At 43.3% G+C, this 19,889-nt stretch overlaps 2 protein-coding genes across 4 annotated transcripts in view; one reads left to right on the forward strand and one right to left on the reverse strand.

Moving 5' to 3' along the window:
- jmy (junction mediating and regulatory protein, p53 cofactor) overlaps nucleotides 1-8,911 on the forward strand; it is a 61,262-nt gene extending 52,351 nt beyond the window's left edge. The window contains exons 3-10 of the mRNA XM_029709756.1: nucleotides 1,202-1,352; nucleotides 2,592-2,761; nucleotides 3,353-3,518; nucleotides 3,742-3,929; nucleotides 4,027-4,110; nucleotides 5,738-5,833; nucleotides 5,949-6,456; nucleotides 6,558-8,911. Of these exons, the coding sequence (XP_029565616.1) occupies nucleotides 1,202-1,352; nucleotides 2,592-2,761; nucleotides 3,353-3,518; nucleotides 3,742-3,929; nucleotides 4,027-4,110; nucleotides 5,738-5,833; nucleotides 5,949-6,456; nucleotides 6,558-6,874 (1,680 nt within the window). The 3' untranslated portion in view covers nucleotides 6,875-8,911. The remainder of the gene's footprint in view (nucleotides 1-1,201; nucleotides 1,353-2,591; nucleotides 2,762-3,352; nucleotides 3,519-3,741; nucleotides 3,930-4,026; nucleotides 4,111-5,737; nucleotides 5,834-5,948; nucleotides 6,457-6,557) is intronic.
- A 275-nt stretch (nucleotides 8,912-9,186) lies between these two features.
- The window catches only part of LOC115159737 (homer protein homolog 1), a 33,881-nt gene continuing 23,178 nt past the window's right edge, over nucleotides 9,187-19,889 (reverse strand). For 2 of the 3 annotated variants that reach the window (XM_029709757.1, XM_029709759.1), the window contains exons 3-9: nucleotides 17,274-17,405; nucleotides 17,075-17,167; nucleotides 15,784-15,932; nucleotides 14,776-14,935; nucleotides 13,990-14,100; nucleotides 13,832-13,912; nucleotides 9,187-11,346 (exon numbers count right to left, since the gene is read on the reverse strand). In XM_029709757.1, the coding sequence (XP_029565617.1) occupies nucleotides 11,152-11,346; nucleotides 13,832-13,912; nucleotides 13,990-14,100; nucleotides 14,776-14,935; nucleotides 15,784-15,932; nucleotides 17,075-17,167; nucleotides 17,274-17,405 (921 nt within the window). In that variant the 3' untranslated portion in view covers nucleotides 9,187-11,151. Of the gene's footprint in view, nucleotides 11,347-13,831; nucleotides 13,913-13,989; nucleotides 14,101-14,631; nucleotides 14,650-14,775; nucleotides 14,936-15,783; nucleotides 15,933-17,074; nucleotides 17,168-17,273; nucleotides 17,406-19,889 lie in introns of all 3 variants that reach the window. The other variant, XM_029709758.1, reaches the window with a different exon arrangement.

Here is a 19,889-nt window from a genome sequence, read left to right on the forward strand (position 1 = left end):
CAGTGGCAGAGGGAGGTGTTTAGTCCCAGGTACCTTAGCTTAGTGATGAGCTTTGTGGGCACTATGGTGTTGAATGCTGAGCTGTAGTCAATGAGCAGCAGGACAGTTTAATTCAGTAGACTACAGTTTAGTTCAGTAGAATACATTAGAGTAAAATAGGGTACAATACAGTACATTATACTGTATTATACTCTAAGGTACTGTGCTATACTCAACTTTTCTTTACTGTATTGTGCTTTCCAAACTTTTGAAATGTCTATGTTTGGGCCAAATCAAGGCCAGTCCGGATCGGACCAAATCTGAACCAATTATAGACGTCTATGTTTGGACCAAATATAGGCTGGTAGGACCGGACGACTCTGGACGTTGAAATCAAGACCGGACCAAATCTGAACCAAGAATATATGTTTGTTTGAGCCAAATCAAAGCTAGTTCAGACCGGACCAAATCTGAACCAAACATAGACGTATATAATGGATTCAGATTTGTTCTGGACCGGAACAAAAATCTACATCCGTGGACGTTGAAATCAAGTCTGGTCCAGACAAGAGCAAAACAGTGGGCTGTTCTTAGGAAATCAGCTGCTCTAACTACAATATGTTCCAGCTAAAACACACAATGAACAGAACACTGATCAGATGTTTTACTAATTCACACAGGGCTTATCCAGGGCTGGTTAGCTAGCTACAAAGACAGTGTAAAAGACCTTACCCAAGTCACTTCCAAGTAATGAACTAAGCCTGAGAAGTCAGTAACACTTAAGCCCTCGATTGTCGTTGCCTCAGTATGTTTGATTAAATGAGGTTGTCTTAACCTTAGAGAACGTCCTACAGTTATCAAAAGTTACAACAAAGGAGGACACTGGGTTTAGTAGTACAGTAAACACATGTCCAGTCTTGAAGCTCTATGTCCCTGACTGCTACACCACAGCACAACCTGCTGTTAAAGACTGGTATGACATGACGCCAGGTGAATTGAGGTACTTTAAATCCTCAATTAATCATTATTTGTAAGGTCTGAATTTCTCAATGTATCAATGTGCGAGAGTTTGACTTTCATTTATTAATCCAATCCCTTTATTTTATCCTGCTGGACTGGCACACCATATTTCCCTCTGGGATAATATATTAATAAAAATGTAATTGATTTATGTTGGTTTGACCTTTGCGTGACCCCTATTGATCTGTGTCCCCTCGGTCAGATCTCCTTGGAGACGGAGTGTCTGGGGCCTCGTCGTGTGGAGGGGCTGAGGAGGGAGGATGAGGAGTGGACGAGGAAGGCTCACGCTGCCGTCCTCTCCATACAGGACCTTACCGTCAAGTTCTTTGAGACCACCGCCAAGGCTCAGAAAGGTACACACACACACATACACACATAAGGCCTTTTCACACTGGCGTTGTTCTTAGCCCCGGGATATCTTAGCTCCAGGCTAGACTGGCTTGGGTTAGCTTAGCCTGTGTTCACATAAGTATTTGTTAACCCTGGGCTAAGCTTTAGCCCTGGCTAAGGATTCACACTTGTATACCCAAGCCCTGGGCTAACTGACAAACACAACATGCGACCAACGTCTCTGACTCACAACCAATATTATAAACAATTTATTAACACAATATTTCCTGTTGCTTCAAGCATTTGATTTCCAACAGTGATGCTTTGTATAAACATTGCTGTCTGCCTGTCTGACATCGGAAACAATGTTTCACTTTTGAAATTCTATCTCACAAAGAATGCAGTGAATGAACGAGATGTCAACTTTTCTGATCCAGGCGAAATCATGCAACAATATTATTATCATGGATATATGCAATTAAATATCAATAGAAAAGCTATGAAAACAGAGGAAAATGGATCGTTTGCTGCCCTTCCAGCTGTAGAGTTTGTAGCTTTAGTTGGCTAAGTGAGAAGACCTTAGCCAGCCTGCATAGCGACCATTTTTGTTAGGCATAGCAACCATTGTTTTTGCACTGATTTAAAGTATTTTGGTTTTTGTCCTCAGGATTAAATAGTATGAATTTACTCATAAAAATAACCTGCAGAATCTCCCTTAGCCCCAGGCTAAGGTGCAGTGTGAACACGCCTATAGAGAAACACACAGATAAACACATAAACACACACAAACTGTACAGACAAATTCCAGAGCCATGAATTATCCAGATGGCAGATCAGCCCCTCAATCAGACCATAATCTCCAGGCTTTAAACTGCTCTCCCAGAATCCCCAAACTAACCATAACCCAACTATCCACTGGCTCCACACTGACTACAAAGTCTATAACTATTCCCAAACATGTAAATCATTTGTTTTTGTCTCCAACTTAGGCAGTACAGACCCCTAGAAATCAGCAGATAGCCCTCTAGTGGTGAAAGTAAGAACTGACTAAAATGCAGAGAGGAAAATAAGTATTCTGTCAAGGACATATCTTGTAAAAAAAAAAAATATATATATAGAGGCATACTAAGACAAAATAAATGTGACATGGTGTGCAAATGATAACACATACGTGCCTGTTGTTTTCTGTTTAAGCAAATAAACGGCCAAGCTATTAATTGAAGTTTTACAGTAATTGTTCTGTGGGTGTGTGTGTGTTGCAGCGGTGTATGAGCGGATGCGTGTGGACCAGAGGAAGTTTGGCAAGTCGACATGGGCTGCAGCTGTGGACCGCATGGAGCGTCTGCAGTACGCCGTCTCCAAGGAAACATTGCAATTGATGAGGGCCAAGGAGATCTGCCTGGAGCAGAGAAAACACGGCCTGAAAGAGGAGGTATTACTCCTATATTACAGTACTACAACTAATGCTATTACTATACTACTACTGTTATTATAGTAATAAATAGTCCACTGATGAGGGCCAAGGAGATCTGCCTGGAGCAGAGGAAACACGGCCTGAGAGGGGAAGTACTCATAAATCTATATAGCATTTTTCAAGATGCTCAAAGCACATTGTATTGGGGAATCATGCCTCATCCACCACCAATGTGTATCACCTACCTGGGTGATGCCACGGCAGCCATTTTACACCAGATATCTCACCACACATCAGGTACACCAGGGATGGGCAACTGGCGGCGGCCCCCCTTCTGAAGGCCCTCCGATCAATAAAACCAAAAAAAACTCAGTCAGGCCTCAAATTACTGTTGCAGTTAGAATAGTAGAATAACCAAGGTGCAATTTCAAAATGCACGTGTGTACGCAGACCCGCCAGCAACTGCGGCCCTTCATGATGAGTTCAGATTTCTTGTGGCCCCCACTCCCATAAGGGCCCCACCCCCATCAAAGTTGTCCATCCCTGAGGTACACAATACTCTGACTCTCTCTGTCTGTGTTTCTGACCATCTATGTCTGTCTGTCTCAGATGCAGAGCCTGCAGGAGGGAGAGGATGCCATGCAGCGGTTGGACCAGATGGAGGCGCTGTACTATGAGCTCCAGCTGCAGCTCTATGACATCCAGGCTGAGGTGCTGCGCTGTGAGGAACTGCTGCTCAACGCCCAGCTCACCAGCCTCCGCAGACAGATCACTGGTAATACTATGCACTTTATACCTATTACTTCTAAGTAACATTCAGACTAGGAACTTCTGCTCAACGCCCAACTCACCAGCCTCCCCAGACTACTATACATCTATACCTGTTACTGTTAATGAACCACTAGACCTGTTCTAACTGCTCAGCTCCAGAGCCTCTGTGGAAACACTACTAGTGAGGTTATCTAACAGTGTACCTCTCTGTGCCCTTCCCTCCCCAGAGCGGCAGGACGAGGTAGTGTACTATGATGCGTATGAGAGTCCTGATGCCATGCGGAGGGTAGAGGACCCCTCTGCCTCTCTTCCCCCCCTCAGAGACAAGCTCAGCCAGCTGCAGCAGAGGACCAGACAGCTAGAGGCACGCAGGGGACGCATCACCGCCAAGAAGGCCTACCTTAAAACCAAAAAGGTAATAATCAGCCAATCACAAGCTTAGCTCTGGACTTACTAACAAATCAAAGCCTGTAATGTGTTGGCTGTAATATGTCTTGTTTATCTGTAACCAGGAGATCTGTATCATCAACCACAACCAGAAGATACAGCAACGCCAAGGTAGTAAAGACGACCAGACCCATCAAGCACTGCAACAGGTACGCTGATATGTTTCATTAGTGTTTGTGTTGATTCTAGAGGTCGACCGATTAGGATTTTTCAACGCCGATACCAATACCGATTATTGGAGGACCAAAAAAGGCCGATAACGATTATTCGGACGATTTATATATATATAATTGTAATAATGACAATTGCAACAATACTGAATGAACACTTTTATATTAACTTAATATAATACATAAATAAAATCAATTTAGTCTCAAATAAATAATGAAACATGTTCAATTTGGTTTAAATAATGCAAAAACACAGTGTTGGAGAAGAAAGTAAAAGTGCAATATGTGCCATGTAAAAAAGCTAACGTTTAAGTTCCTTGCTCAGAACATGAGAACATATGAAAGCTGGTGGTTCAATATTCCCAGTTCTTCAATATTCACAGTTAAGAAGTTTTAGGTTTTAGTTATTAAAGGAATTATCACGCGTCGACTATTTATCTCTATACCATTTGTATTTCATATACCTTTGACTATTGGATGTTCTTATAGGCACTTTAGTATTGCCAGCCTAATCTCGGGAGTTGATAGGCTTGATAAATTGATAAGTCATAAACAGCACTGTGCTTCATGCATTGCTAAGAGCTGCTGGCAAACGCAGTAAAGTGCTGTTTGAATTAATGCTTACGAGCCTGCTGCTGCCTACCACCGCTCAGTCAGACTGCGCCATCAAATATCAAATCATAGACTTAATTATAATAAACACTCAGAAATACGATCCTTAGGTCATTATTAATATGGTCAAATCCGTAAACTATTATTTCGAAAAACAAAACGTTTATTTTTTCAGTGAAATACGGAACCGTTCCATATTTTATCGAACGGGTGGCAACCCCAAGTCTAAATATTACTGTTACATTCCGCAACCTGTGTCATAATTATGTACAATTCTGGCAAATGAATTATGGCCTTTGTTAGGAAGAAATGGTCTTCACACAGTTCTCATCGAGACAGGCGGCCCAAACTGCTGCATATACCCTGACTCTGCTTGCACTGAACGCAAGAGATGTGACACAATTTCCCTAGTTAATATTGCCTGCTAACATTAATTTATTTTAACTAAATATGCACATTTAAAAAAATATACTTCTGTGTGTTGATTTTAAGAAAGGATTTGATGTTTATGGTTAGGGACATTTGTGCAACTTATGTGCTTTTTTCGCGAATGCGCTTTTGTTAAATCGTCCCCCGTTTGGCGAAGTTGAAGTAGGCTGTGATTCAATGATAAATTAACAGGCACCACATTGATTATATGCAACACAGGACAAGCTAGTTAACCTAGTATTATCATCAACCATGTGTGGTTAACTAGTGATTATATGAAGATTGATTGTTTTACGATAAGTTTAATGCTAGCTAGCAACTTACCGTGGCTCCTTGCAGCCACAGGTCCTTTTGATGCTGCACTCGCGTAACAGGTGGTCAGCCTGCCACACAGTCTCCTCGTAGATTGCAATGTAATCGTCCATAATCGGCGTCCAAAAAGGCAGATTACCGATTGTTATGAAAACTTGAAATCGGCCCTAATTAATCGGCCATGCCTCTAGTTGATTCAGTGTTATGGGAATGATGGTGAATAGATCCTCATCCTGTCTGTGTTTCTCCATAGCGAGGGGAGGAGCAGGAGGAAGAGGAGGAGAGGAGTAACGCCAGAATGAGTCTGGATAGGTCGAGAACTCTGGACAGACTACGCAGCTTCAAACAGGTGAGAGGACACAGTTACCTCTGAATAACACAGTCTAAACCTCTCATGTTGAGTACATCTTAGGTTGACGCTGCGTTTAGACACATGTTGTAACTGTTGGTTCTTTCTGTTGCAGCGTTTCCCTGGTCAGGTGACTCTGAAGTCCAGCAGACTGCGTATGTCCCATGGCCACTCCCGGAGGAAAACCTCCTCTCCCCTCTCCCCCACGGGGAGGCCTGAGACCCTGGTTGCCAGTGTCCAAACAGACACTGTTGATCTCCCTGAGCTCTCTGCTCCTCCCTCTGATGCCTGTGGTCACCAGAGTGTCTCTCTACCCCTGTTAGGGGGCGCCACTGGGCCTCTCTCTGCCCCCTCTCTTCCTCCCCTCTCAGCGATCCCCTCCTCTGCCCCTCCACCTCCTCCCCCTCCTCCCCCACCCCCTCCCTCCTTAGATGACCTCTCCAGTGAGGGAGTTGAGTGGGCTCACCCCACTAGCCCAGTCCGGCAGTCCAAGGCTGGGTCGGATTCAGAGCCGCTCCCCCTGGCTCCCTTCTCCCCACGTTTCTTTGACAGCAGTCAGCTGCAGACAGCCAGAAAGAAACTGAAGAAGACAGCCATGCTGGACTCCTCACAATGGAGGAGAGGTCAGACATGACAACATACTGTTACCTGGATTTTAAAGGAATATATCAAAATCATAACTTGACAAGATTTTTAACATTGTTCCATTCTCCCATCTCTCCAGCGAGTTCTCCCATGGACGAGGTCCTGAACTCCCTGAAGAGAGGCAGCTTCCACCTGCGTAAGGCTGAGCTGAGAGTCCTAGCCCCCGACCCAGATGATGACGAGAGCAACAACATCCTGGCCCAGATCCGGCAGGGCGTCCGGTTGAAGAAGGTGCGGACGCGGCCGGAACAGCAGCGGCACACCAAGGGCTCGTTCCCCCACTCTGCCGACGCTCTGACCCGCTCCATCCATGAAGCCCTGAGACGCATCAAGGAGGCTTCGCCTGAGTCTGAGTCTGAGGACGAAGGCCTGCCCTGCACCGACTGGGAGAACTAGATACAAGATACACACACATACACCGGCACCGACTGGGACTCTGACCTTTGACCTCAGCCACTACCATCTACTATTTCTGGCTCCACATTGACAGCCTGAAAGCTGAGTAGAGCTGTTTCCTGAGTAGAGATATTAACTATTTCTTACTATTTCTTCTTGTCTTTGTAATGGACCACTAGCCTTTGCTCCTGGTTTTCTGTGTTGTGCTGACTCCTCACGCTCTGTATAGTCACGCACTTTGAGAACCTAGTAATGAAAGTCACTATGTAAAAGTAATTCCTTCACTCGATTCCTTCTTTGTCCTGGACCAAACGGGGGAATTAGGCTCCTTGTCAGTGCACCGACTGGAGAGCTAGGGTTCTGGGATCCCTTTATATAGAATTAACTATGAGGTTGGAAGAGGTTAGGTTGCTGGGGTAAGTTTGTTTTCCGTTTGACAGGATTGAGGGTTTTCTTTAATGTTAATTCAACCCCCCCATAGAATAAAGTGTGTTATTGTTTGGCTGGAACAAAATGCCTGCACTCACACCGTCCAGTCCTCTGCGGGTGAGCGTGGCAACCCCTGGTGTCCAGAAGTCATGATATTTTTCTCTGTAAAACCAGTGCCCTTTAAAGTCAGCTGATCTGTCCAGCTCTACAAAGACAGGTGTCATTCATTCCATACTCTATATTCATATTCCATCATGACGTGTTTCTGTTGATGGTTTTTAAAGTGTGCTTTTACGTTCTTTTTAAGGTCATTTTCATTTAGAAAGGAGTTTCTTTTTCTTTTTTCACCGCTTTATTTTCACTGATATTATTTTTCATGAGTCCACTATTACCGTGGAGTCGCTTCACGTTATCTACGCCTGGTTATTTTATCTGTGTTGTATCTATTTCTATAGGAACAATCTCTGTTTACTGTAATAAATCATGCACTGAGTATGAAGGACATGTTGAAGAGAAAATGATGTACTGTTTGGAACTGAAGGACTGTGTGTACAACTGCTGTCCAAGTTGACATTTGGCCAGGTCAAAGGTGGTAGTACTGTATTTTTCCGGTCTTGAAAAACGCTCAGATAGAAATGTATGGTGCAGAACTGATATGATTGTCGGTCATGTAGAACAGGGATCTTGTCAGCTCTATTCATTATATTTCTATCTGTGTTTACCTCACTGAATCCACCAGTGGTATGGTACTGGTAACTAACCACAGTGAGTCAGTAGGCTGAGCATATGGGGCTCATGCTTCATGCTGTGTCTTCATGGCAAGTGGTCAAAACCCAATCATGTGACTTTCTGCAGCGTCCGCATATCTCTGACTGGGTCTCTAGTCTTTAGTGGCTTCTTCTCCTTCATCTGCACTGATCTATAAACGGTGGGTAGGTGACAGCAACACAGTAGAATGACTCAGAGGATTTAGCTTTTCACTGTACAGATTTTTTTTAGTGCAGATGGAGAGAAGTTTAGGAGTGTAGAGGCAGCCATTTTAGTTATATTGAGATGCCCCCTTCCTAGTCCTGTCTCATGTTATCTGTAGACATACATTACAAACCTGTCTGTTGTAAAATCACTTTAATTTTTGTCAGTTTTCATTGTATTTGTGGTCTTTAAGTATTTTGTTTATTTTATACATGATTTGTAAAATATTTTATTATTCATTTCCATCTCTTCTTTCTGTCTTTAGCTAACACTACAGTTTGACCTATAACCTTTGACTTGTATGACCTTATGCATGTGGCTGGCCTGGTCTGATTTGAAGATGAGTCCGTCACTAGATAAGTGCAATATTATATTAAACTGAAATGTAATATATGTAATGAAATGTACATCCTGAAAATACATTGGCATGCTTAAAAACATCCTAAGTATTTAAACACTTCATGATTAAGAAATGGAGTAAGAATTTATAAAGCAATACCATACAAAATGTAAACGTGCTTAAACGTTGTTGTTTTTTGCCTTTTACTGTCGTCTTACTGTTATTGCATTCCTAACTGCTTTATATATCCCAGTTACATTTTTTCCCTTCAAAATAAAACCAAGTACCGAAATGTCTTCCTGTCCTATTCTTTGACTTGGCATCACAGAGCCATTAAAACTCAACTCAGCCTTTGGCCAAACCAGACAGCCTTTTGTTGGGTCTAGTACAACATGCACATCCACATGAGGTCAACCACAAATAGTATTTCATAAAAATACAGCCTAACAATCCCCTTTTAGGCAGTGAGTGGATGTGATGTTATACAGGAAGCATCAGGACAGGAACTGAAGTGAGTGCAGATTAGAGAAAACGAGGAACATTCAGATAGTGAAAAAATGACAACCCTTCCTTTGTTTAATTTTTTTTTTTACATTTTACTATAAACTGATTTACAATTGTTTAAGCATGTGGTATAATCATTTAAAATTATTACTCAAACATTATTCCCTTTCAAATAGTACAGATCATAATTGAAAACGCCAACCAGCCCAGAAACCACATTCAAATCTCTCAAAGATACCAGAACCAACAAGCCCTTAAATAGTGTTCTTCAGGTATACATATAGTTTTATTTTTTATACATTATCACAGATTTTTGGCAATAGTAAACCCGACAAAAGTACCGTAGTTAGCTACCATTGATGCATCTTTGTACCAAAGGCAATGTCAGCAAAATTCATATTCTGTACAGGAAAACATTTGGCAAAAGGAAATAATGTCTCTGCAAACCACACCTGCTATGCACAAGGGTCTCTGTAAATCCATTTCCTTTTTAAATAGTTCAAAAATATTGCCGTTTTTTATTTTTTATTTTTTTTACACCAAATAAAAATAAAATAATCTACCTTGACACCCACATACCAGACATGAAAATCATTAAGTTCAAACAAAAAACATTTGTTTCATAAAATTCTCAATCTGTGGTTATAATATATCTGGAATAATAAATTAAGGGAAAACATTAGAACCAATCAATCACTGCACTTCAAGTTGTAACAGAAACAAGGTGAGGGAAAATAAAGAAAAATCTTTTGGATTCACCCAAACATTCAATTCCATTTTCACAAGTGCACTATAAATTTGTTATATTAGTATTTGTAATAAAAAAGTTTATAGAAAGGAAAGACTTTTGTAGTAACTGCTGACCCAAACCCCAGCTTCTGGCCTTGGGTTGGCATTGTTTCCACCTTGTCTCTCCTTACATTTCCCAGAAGAGGAGGAAAATACCTGAAAGTGAGACTGAAATGTGTATTTTTACTCTTGACGCTCTCTCTTTATATTGCTCATTTAGTATAGAAGGTTGTCCCAGATCGGTCCTCAATCTTGGACAAGATGCCACAATCTTCTTTAATCTCCATGGAAATGTTGTGATAGGAGGGAGGACATTAGGAGCATTTAATAACAAGGTCACTGGAAGGTCATCTGTCTGACCTCTGACCCTTAGTCCTAGCCCAGTGTTAGATGGGGCCTCGGAGCAAACGGCCGTAGAGTCCAGTGAAACGCTGTAAGGACCAGTGAGTACAACTGTCTATATCGCCATGACCTCATCTAATCGGACTGTCCATTTGGCTGACAATGATATCTCCATAGTAACCAGAGCAATAATAGTACTGTAGTAATAACTGAATAATAAAGTGGTATATGCAGACTAGTTAGAAAACAGACCTGAATGCATGACGGACAACAGCAAAGATTGAACAAAAACATCCACCAGCAACTCATCTGAACTTTTCACCAAATAAATATAGAAAATAAGGGCTTCCTATTACTGTTTGTGTCTGTAATGGAAGAAAAACCCAAAGCAAAATAACCCACCATATTCAACGTCCTCTCCTATGGAATGCTAGCCAGACTTGGCAAAAAAAGCAGAGAGAAAATAGATATTTGAGCAGCTTGTAGTCTGTAATGTGTAAAGAACATCCCACAGGGAGAGAGAAGAGATGGAAGGCAGGGCCCAAGCAAAGCCTCGACAGGACCTCTGAAGTGTGTGTGTGTATAAAGTGTGAGGGTATGTTCATATAGTATACAGGTGTACCAGCAATATGTAGTGAACATTAGCCAAAACTAGAGAATCCAAGCGAGCAAGTCTATCTATTTACAATTATGTTCAAGCATGTGGCATAATCAACACATGCTTGATTATGTGCATGTTAGTGTGAGTGAAGAATAATGTCTGTGTACTAATAACAGTGTGTGAATATTTTCATACAGTGCCCTCGTGCACTGACTACAATTCATTCTCCAGTCACTATGTTATTATGGTGGTGATGGTGCTCCACTTCGGGGCTCTGTCGTAACACTTCTCTTGTCTCTTCTAGCTGCTGCTGTCCTCGATGAGTCTGGCTAGGCTGTCTCGGAGCTCTGTCAGCTCAAAGATCTTCCCGTCCAGCAGCTCCAGCAGGGACCGCAGACTCTTCCTGAAGGCCTCGCTCTCCAGCTGACTGCCCTCCAGACGCAGCTCCAACTCCCCCAGCTGGGCCTCCAACGTCTGGTTCCTCTCCTCAGTCTCCTGGGGGTGGGGTAGAGGATGTTGTGTTAACGTGTGCACACAGCAAACATACTCATACAGTGGCTTGAAAAAATATTCATACCCCTTGGATTTCTTCACATTTTATTGTGTTAAAAAGTGTGATTAAAAAGGCCCTGTGTGGCTCAGTTGGTAGAGAGCATGGTGCTTGCAAAGTCATGGTTGTGGGTTCGATTCCCACGGGGACCAGTACAAATAACAAATGTATCCACTCACTATGTCGATCTGGATAAGACGCTCTAAGACGTTGGGGGAGGGGGGCGTCCTAAACTGACATATGGAATTGTTTTCAAATGGTCATACTATGGATAATTTAGCTATTTGATTTCGAATTGTAGGACCCCTTTAAGTATCAATTACTTGGTAAAATATAGATTTTCTAAAGCCCATAGAAACGCATTGAATAACATTCATAAATGGCAAAAAGTACAACCAAAAAATAAATCCTAAGAAACAAGGTTAAAGTGTCTGTCCTAACAACATTATTATTCTTAATTTTTTTTAAATCAAGCTGCCGGAAGTATTTTTGGGGCTGCAGATGTTTTGCCCGCACTGCAAAGGGCTATATCAGTCCGCTAATATAGGACTATTAAAAGGCCCAGTGCACAAATCTTTATTCAAAGATATCCAGTACCTGTCAAAGGTTTGGACACACCTACTCATTCAAGTACTACTCACTCATTTTTCTTTTTTTTTACAATTTTTTTTACATTGTATAAAAATAGTGAAGACATCAAAACTATGAAATAACACATGGAATCATGTAGTAACCAAAACAAAGTGTTAAATAAATCAAAATGTATTATACAATTGAGATTCTTCAAAGCAGCCACCCTTTGCCTTGATGACAGCTTTGCACACTCTTGGCATTCTCTCAACTAGCTTCATGAGGTAATCACCTGGAATGCATTTCAATTAACAGGTGTGCCTTGTTAAAAGTTAAATAGTGGAATTTCTTTCTATCTCAATGCATTTGAGCCAATCAGTTGTGTTGTGACAAGGTAGGAGTGGTATACATTAGATAGCCCTATTTGGTACAAGACCAAGTCCATATTATGGCAAGAACAGCTCAAATAAGCAAAGAGAAATGACAGTCCATCATTACTTTAAGACATGAAGGTCAGTCAAAGCGGGACATTTCAAGAACTTTGAAAGTTTCTTCAAGTGCAGTTGCAAAAACCATCGACCGCTATGATGTAACTGGCTCTCGTGAGGACCACCACAGGAAAGGAAGACCCAGAGTTACCTCTGCTGCAGAGGATAAATTCATTACAGTTAACTGCACCTCAGATTGCATCCCAAATAAATGCTTCACAGAGTTCAAGTAACAGGCACATCTCAACATCAACTGTTCAGAGGAGACTGCGTGAATCAGGCCTTCATGGTCGATTTGCTGCAAAGAAACCACTACTAAAGGACACCAATAAGAAGAGACTTGCTTGGCCCAAGAAACACGACCAATGGACATTAGACGGTACAAATTTGTCCTTTGGTCTGATGAGTCCAATTTTGAGATTTTTGGTTCCAACCACAGTGTCTTTGTGAGACGCAGAGTAGGTGAACAGAAGATCTATGCATGTGTGGTTCCCACCGTGAAGCATGGAGGTGGTGGTGCAATGGTGTGGGGGTGTTTTTGCAGGTGCCACTGTCTGTGATTTATTTAGAATTCAAGGCCCACAATCACCTGACCTTAACCCAATTGAGATGATTCAATTCAATACTGTAAGGTCCCTCAATTCAACACTTGACTGAGGGACCTTACATATGTTGTATGGGGGACAGAGGAAGAGGTAGTCATTCAAAAATCATGTCATGTAACTTATTTGATTTTTACTCCTTTACTAAATTAGGCTTGCCTGATCAAAATGGCTTAATACTTACGCAATGACTATATTTAAGTAATCAAATTTGTATAAATCTTAAACATAGTTTTTCTTCCACTTTGTCATTATAATATTTTGAGTAGATTGCTGACAAAAAAAAGACAATTAAAATCATTTTAATCCCACTTTGTAACACAAAATGTGAAGAAATCCAAGGGGTCTGAATACTTTTGCAAGGTGTAACAGTATAGCTTCCGTCCCTCTCCTCGCCCCAACCTGGGCTTGAACCAGGGACCCTCCCTCTGCACACATCAACAACTGACTCCCACGAAGCATCGTAACCATTCACGCCACAAAAGCCGCGGCCCTTGCAGAGCAAGGGAAACAACTACTTCAGGTCTCAGAGCGAGTGACGTCACCCGATTGAAACGCCATTAGTGCGCACCACTGCTAACTAACTAGCCATTTCAGATCGGTTACAAAGGCACTGTATAGACAAACACACAAAAACACACACCCACACTTATAAACACAAACACGTACAACCCAACAAACACAAACGTACACACACTGCAGTGAAAACAGATGTCTGAGGCCCAGTGTGGTGTGCAGTGCAATACAGTAGCGTTGTTCATTAGTCTCACCTGTAGTTTCTGTGTTAGCGATTCCTTCTGAGTCTGGAACTCATTGGCACTCTCCACTTCCTCTTTCAACCTCTCTAGTTCCTGCAGGGAAGGAAAATATACAATCACAGGGCTCACATGTACGTTTTCTCCCACACAAATACAGTTCACACACACACCTCCTCCTTGGCCTTTAATGCTGACTCCAGTTCTTCTATCGTCTGGTTGAGCTCAGTCTTCTGGGATTTGATGACTGGCGTCTGACCACTAACACACTCCAGCTCTGTCACCTGAGGACATACACAGTGTTGGTAATCATATTGTTTTTATGTTCTTTGTGTAACCATTCTGATCTGTTTGTGTAGTCTCTCTCTAGTATCCCTTTATAAAGTCAGTCAGTCTTACCCGTTTGTGTAGTCTCTCTCTAGTATCCCTTTATAAAGTCAGTCAGTCTTACCCGTTTGTGTAGTCTCTCTCTAGTATCCCTTTATAAAGTCAGTCAGTCTTATCCGTTTGTGTAGTCTCTCTCTAGTATCCCTTTATAAAGTCAGTCAGTCTTATCCGTTTGTGTAGTCTCTCTCTATTATCCCTTTATAAAGTCAGTCAGTCTTATCCGTTTGTGTAGTCTCTCTCTAGTATCCCTTTATAAAGTCAGGCAGTCTTATCCGTTTGTGTAGTCTCTCTCTAGTATCCCTTTATAAAGTCAGTCAGTCTTATCCGTTTGTGTAGTCTCTCTCTAGTATCCCTTTATAAAGTCAGTCAGTCTTATCCGTTTGTGTAGTCTCTCTCTAGTATCCCTTTATAAAGTCAGTCAGTCTTACTCGTTTGTGTAGTCTCTCTCTAGTATCCCTTTATAAAGTCAGTCTTACTCGTTTGTGTAGTCTCTCTCTAGTATCCCTTTATAAAGTCAGTCTTACTCGTTTGTGTAGCCTCTCTCTAGTATCCCTTTATAAAGTCAGTCTTACTCGTTTGTGTAGTCTCTCAGCCTCCTCCTGGTAAGCAGCCAGTTGTTGTTTCCACTGTTTGACGTTGGCTGTGGACTCCAGCAGAGCTGCTGTCAGCTTGGCATTGTTGCCCTTCAGGGCTGCCAGCTCGGCCTCCCAGTGCTTGTTAATACTGGACGAACTGGAGACAGACAGACACTTCAGCAGAGTTTCAGTGACCATGACCCAGACATTGGTGCCAAGACCCAGACCCAGTGTATTGAGACACATGACAAGACCAACTGACCAAGACTGCTTTTTTGTGGTCAGGACTGGTCTTAAGACTGGTCTTAAGACTGCAAGATCAAGACTCCATCTCTGATATAAACTCAGGAAGAAAATGATTGAGTTTATTGCAAAAAATAACAATGCTGACATTTGACTAGAAGACTATGAACCATTCCAGCACCAATGTACAAATACATGTTCAACTTCCTGTTCATCAGCATTACTGACCTCAGAGGCTAGAGTGGACATGAGGGGAACCGTGTAGGGTGAATACGGAGGAGTGGGGGAGTGAAATACATTTTCCATTTATTTAGTCATTCATAATTCAAATCAGCGCTACACAGTGTTTTGATATAATGCTTAACTGCTGTCCAGGGTTCTGGGACCACAAGAGATGGATGACTCGACACATCCAGGGGCGGGCGGACCACGTACACGCTGTCCTGCTGCTGTGCCAATTTCATTTTAAATCAGAGGTCCCAGTGAACAGCTAAACCCTCCAGTACCAGACTGAACATGGGAGCACAGTGGAGTACTGTGGATGTTCAGCTTGTACAACGGAAGATGACAGAGTTTTAAAAGGAAGGAATTGGAAGATAGTTTTTGTATCAATTGGTATTATCTTACCATTTCCAAAGAGAACTGAATGTGCTCATTTATTCAGCCTTCACCCACTGACCGACCATGCCTTGCCCACTGAGGTGAACCATCTTTGTGCTTGACACCTTACTCCAGCCCCTGGCTTCAGAGCCTTGTTCTTACCTGTGGGAGAAGGGCAGTTGGTTCTGAGACGACTCGGGACGGGGCTCGGGTGGGTGCTGCGGCATTTCAGGGGTGGTGCCCCTCTCGTCATCAGTGCCGTTGATGCTCTCCGGGGTCAAAGGTGACTGCAGGTCACCGGTGGCCGACTCCTGGCATGATGTAAACAATAAGGTTAAAGGAACAGAAATACAGTTGAACTGTATGTTCTCAGCTGCTGAGTGACTAGAATACTGATGTAATGTGGAGAGAATACCTGCACAATGAGTTACACTCCACAGAAAGTGATGTTTCAAGTGAGTTTTTGTTTCTCTCAAGTGAGTAGGCCTATGTGTTTTCAAGTGAGCTTGTTGTTTTCTCACTTGAAAAAAGAAACATCACTTTATGGGAGCATATCTGACACTGGGAGATCAGAGTTAATCTGAGACTGAGAAGGGATTCATTAATCTGTGTGTTAATCTGATATTAGGATGGGAGAGAGAGGGAGAAGTTGTTAATCCATGGAGGGCAGGGTTCTCCCCAAAGAGTGGAACAGTGCCATTCAACACCTCAATTCTAGGGTAAATATACACTATACTGTATAATGGACATTGTTTGGTCCATTTTTCTACAGCAGTGACAACATTGTGGGGAGACCACCTGAAGGGCTGGAGTGTTAGCCTGGGGTAGTTGGGGATTTCAACACTGGACTGGGGTAAGAGGGCGAAGCAGGAGGGTTATCGGAGACTGGGGTCAGATGACAATGATTTTGATTCCATTTTACCTTCTTTTTTACAGGTACTCTGAGAGGTACTCTGGGAGGTACTTTGTGAGGTACTTTGTGAGGTACTGAGAGCACATTCTTTTTTAGTGCAGCGACCTGGGGAAGAGTTGCAGGGGAGAAGAGATGGGTTGAATGAGCCAATTGAAAGCTGGGGATGGTTAGGCCAGGTTGGGAGTTTAGCCAGGACATAGAGTTAATACACTATAGTCTTGCCATGAGAGTACTGGCTTCAGACACTCCCATTAGGAATTAGTTTAACATCTCATCCAAGAGTAGTGCCTTGCAGGTAGCGTTTCCAATCACTTCCTGTGATACCTAAATCACTTGGGGTCCATTCACTCCCATTGTTTTCTGGTAACAAAATGTTAATGTTAGTGGTGGCTTATACAAAAACACCAGGTGCTTTGCAGTCTATACCGGTCCAAAAGCTACATTTAATGTGAGGAAACAGGTTTCTTTTTAATTAAGGTGAGTAAGTAGGTGTTGGTGAACTATCCCATCTGAGGTAGGGGTGTGTGTTGTTGGGACTACCTGAGAGGGGGTGCTGGTGAGTTCCATCTTCTCCTGGGATTTCTCCTTGGCTAATCGGGCCGCCTCTTTAAACTCTGCAAACTTCTCTGCAAACTGAGAAAGAACCACAATGACACAGACAACACTGACTAAACTAGTCTGTGTGTGTGTGTGTGTGTGGTGTGTTTGTGAGCTCAACTTTGACGATGTGTGTGTGTACCTTGAGCAGGTGGTTCTCTGAGGAGAAGCCCAGGCCATAGACGGTGTTGGCTCGGCTGTCGGCCCACTGGCCAAACTTCTGGGAGGTCTTGGTGAAGGTCATGTTGGGGGTGATGGTGCTGTTGATGATTGCCTGGGGAAGGAGAGAGGAGTTGTATGAATCACAAAAGCAATGCTGACCCATTTGCCTAAAAGATGAGTGGGCTTGTTGTTTTCTGGACGGTTGCCTTCAGCAACAACTAGATGTGTTACCTATCTGTGTTTGTGTCAGACGAAAAGTGTGTGGGTGTGTGTGTGTGTGCGCACACGACACATCCCTATTGATTGTTAAACAGGAAGCCGTCAATGAGAGGACCCAGTGAGGCTGATTGACTCTACTGGCATCGACCACAGTGGGTGAGGGAGAGAGGAAGGTGGGCGAGGCACACTGTTGGACTGTTACTTCTATGTAAAGTTCTATGTGTGCAAAGTTCTCTGTGTGTGTGTGTGTGTGTGTGTGTGTATATATGTAAACTCAGCAAAAAAATAAATGTCCTCTCACTGTCAACTGCGCTTATTTTCAGAAAACTTGACATGTGTAAATATTTGTATGAACATAACAAGATTCAACAACTGAGACAAACTGAACAAGTTCCACAGACATGTGACTAACAGAAATGGAATAATGTGTCCCTGAACAAAGGGGTGGTCAAAATGTCTGGTGTGGCCATCAGCTGCATTAAGTACTGCAGTGCATCTCCTCCTCATGGAATGCACCAGATTTGCCAGTTCTTGTGGTGAGATGTTACCCCACTCTTCCACCAAGGCACCTGCAAGTTCCCGGACATTTCTGGGGGGAATGGCCCTAGCCCTCACCCTCCGATCCAACAGGTCCCAGACGTGCTCAATGGGATTGAAATCCGGGCTCGTCACTGGCCATGGCACAACACTGACATTCCTGTCTTGTAGGAAATCAGCCATACTGCTCGTTTTGTGCTTGGTGGCATTGTCATGCTGAAGGGTCATGTCAAGATGAGCCAGCAGGAAGGGTACCACATGAGGGAGGAGGATGTCTTCCCTGTAACGCACAGCGTTGAGATTGCCTGCAATGACAACAAGCTCAGTCCAATGATGCTGTGACACACCGCCCCAGACCATGACGGACCCTCCACCTCCAAATTGATCCCGCTCCAGAGTACAGGCCTCGGTGTAACGCTCATTCCTTCGACAATAAACGCAAATCCGACCATCACCCCTGGTGAGACAAAACCGCGACTCGTCAGGGAAGAGCACTTTTTGCCAGTCCTGTCTGGTCCAGTGACGGTGGGTTTGTGCCCATAGGTGACGTTGTTGCCGGTGATGTCTGGTGACGACCTGCCTTACAACAGGCCTACAAGCCCTCAGTCCAGCCTCTCTCGGCCTATTGCGGACAGTCTGAGCACTGATGGAGGGATTGTGCGTTCCTGGTGTAACTCAGGCAGTTGTTGTTGCCATCCTGTACCGGTCCCGCAGGTGTGATGTTCGGATGTACCGATCCTGTGCAGGTGTTGTTACACGTGGTCTGCCACTACGAGGACGATCAGCTGTCCGTCCTGTCTCCCTGTAGCACTGTCTTAGGCGTCTCACAGTACGGACATAGCAATTTATTGCCCTGGCCACATCTGCAGTCCTCATGCCTCCTTGCAGCATGCCTAAGGCATGTTCACAGATGAGCAGGGACCCTGGGCATCTTTCTTTTGGTGTTTTTCAGAGTCAGTAGAAAGGCCTCTTTAGTGTCCTAAGTTTTCATAACTGTGACCTTAATTGCCTACCGTCTGTAAGCTGTTAGTGTCTTAATGACCGTTCCACAGGTGCATGTTCATTAATTGTTTATGGTTCATTGAACAAGCATGGGAAACAGTGTTTAAACCCTTTACAATGAAGATATGTGAAGTTATTTGGATTTTTACTAATTATCTTTGAAAGACAGGGTCCTGAAAAAGGGACGTTTCTTTTTTGCTGAGTTTAGTTAGTTTGGGCTGTGTGGATGTTGATGACGAGTGTATCCTAGAGTGGCAGGCAGGCAGGCAGGCAGGCAGGCAGGCAGGCAGGCAGGCAGGCAGCACCTCACCACAGCCCACCCTCTCCCTGCTATTTCCAGCTCAGCACAGTAGCAGTAACCCCACAGTTGAGTTCACCTATTCGCTAGCTTTACAGCACCAAGGGTCACATGCAAAGCAGTGTAGAGTGTGTGTGTGTGTGTGTGTGTGTGGAGAGCTTTACATAACTTTGCAGTACTAAAATAGCTCCTCCCCTGCACCCCTCTGAAGACTAAAATAATTTTTGTTACGACAGAACAGGCCACAACGCCCCCATACCACTACCAACCATGGGCTCTGCTGCTACCACTGGCCATGGAAACACACACACACACACGTGGGAAATATAGTGTGTGTGTGTGTGTGTGTGTGTTGAGTGAGACTACAACTTTCTTCAATCTTTGGTTCTGTCTGTCTGTGTCTGTAGGGACGGTCAAATGTGTAAAGTCTGCCTGTGGGAAAGAGAGGGAATACTGTACACAAATACGGATGTGTGTTTCAAGTGCTGTATGTAGTCTGTGTACATCAATCCATGATTGATTGTAACGGATCTATAGCGC

This window comes from Salmo trutta, chromosome 23 (assembly GCF_901001165.1).
Source record: "Salmo trutta chromosome 23, fSalTru1.1, whole genome shotgun sequence".
NCBI lineage: Eukaryota > Metazoa > Chordata > Actinopteri > Salmoniformes > Salmonidae > Salmo > Salmo trutta.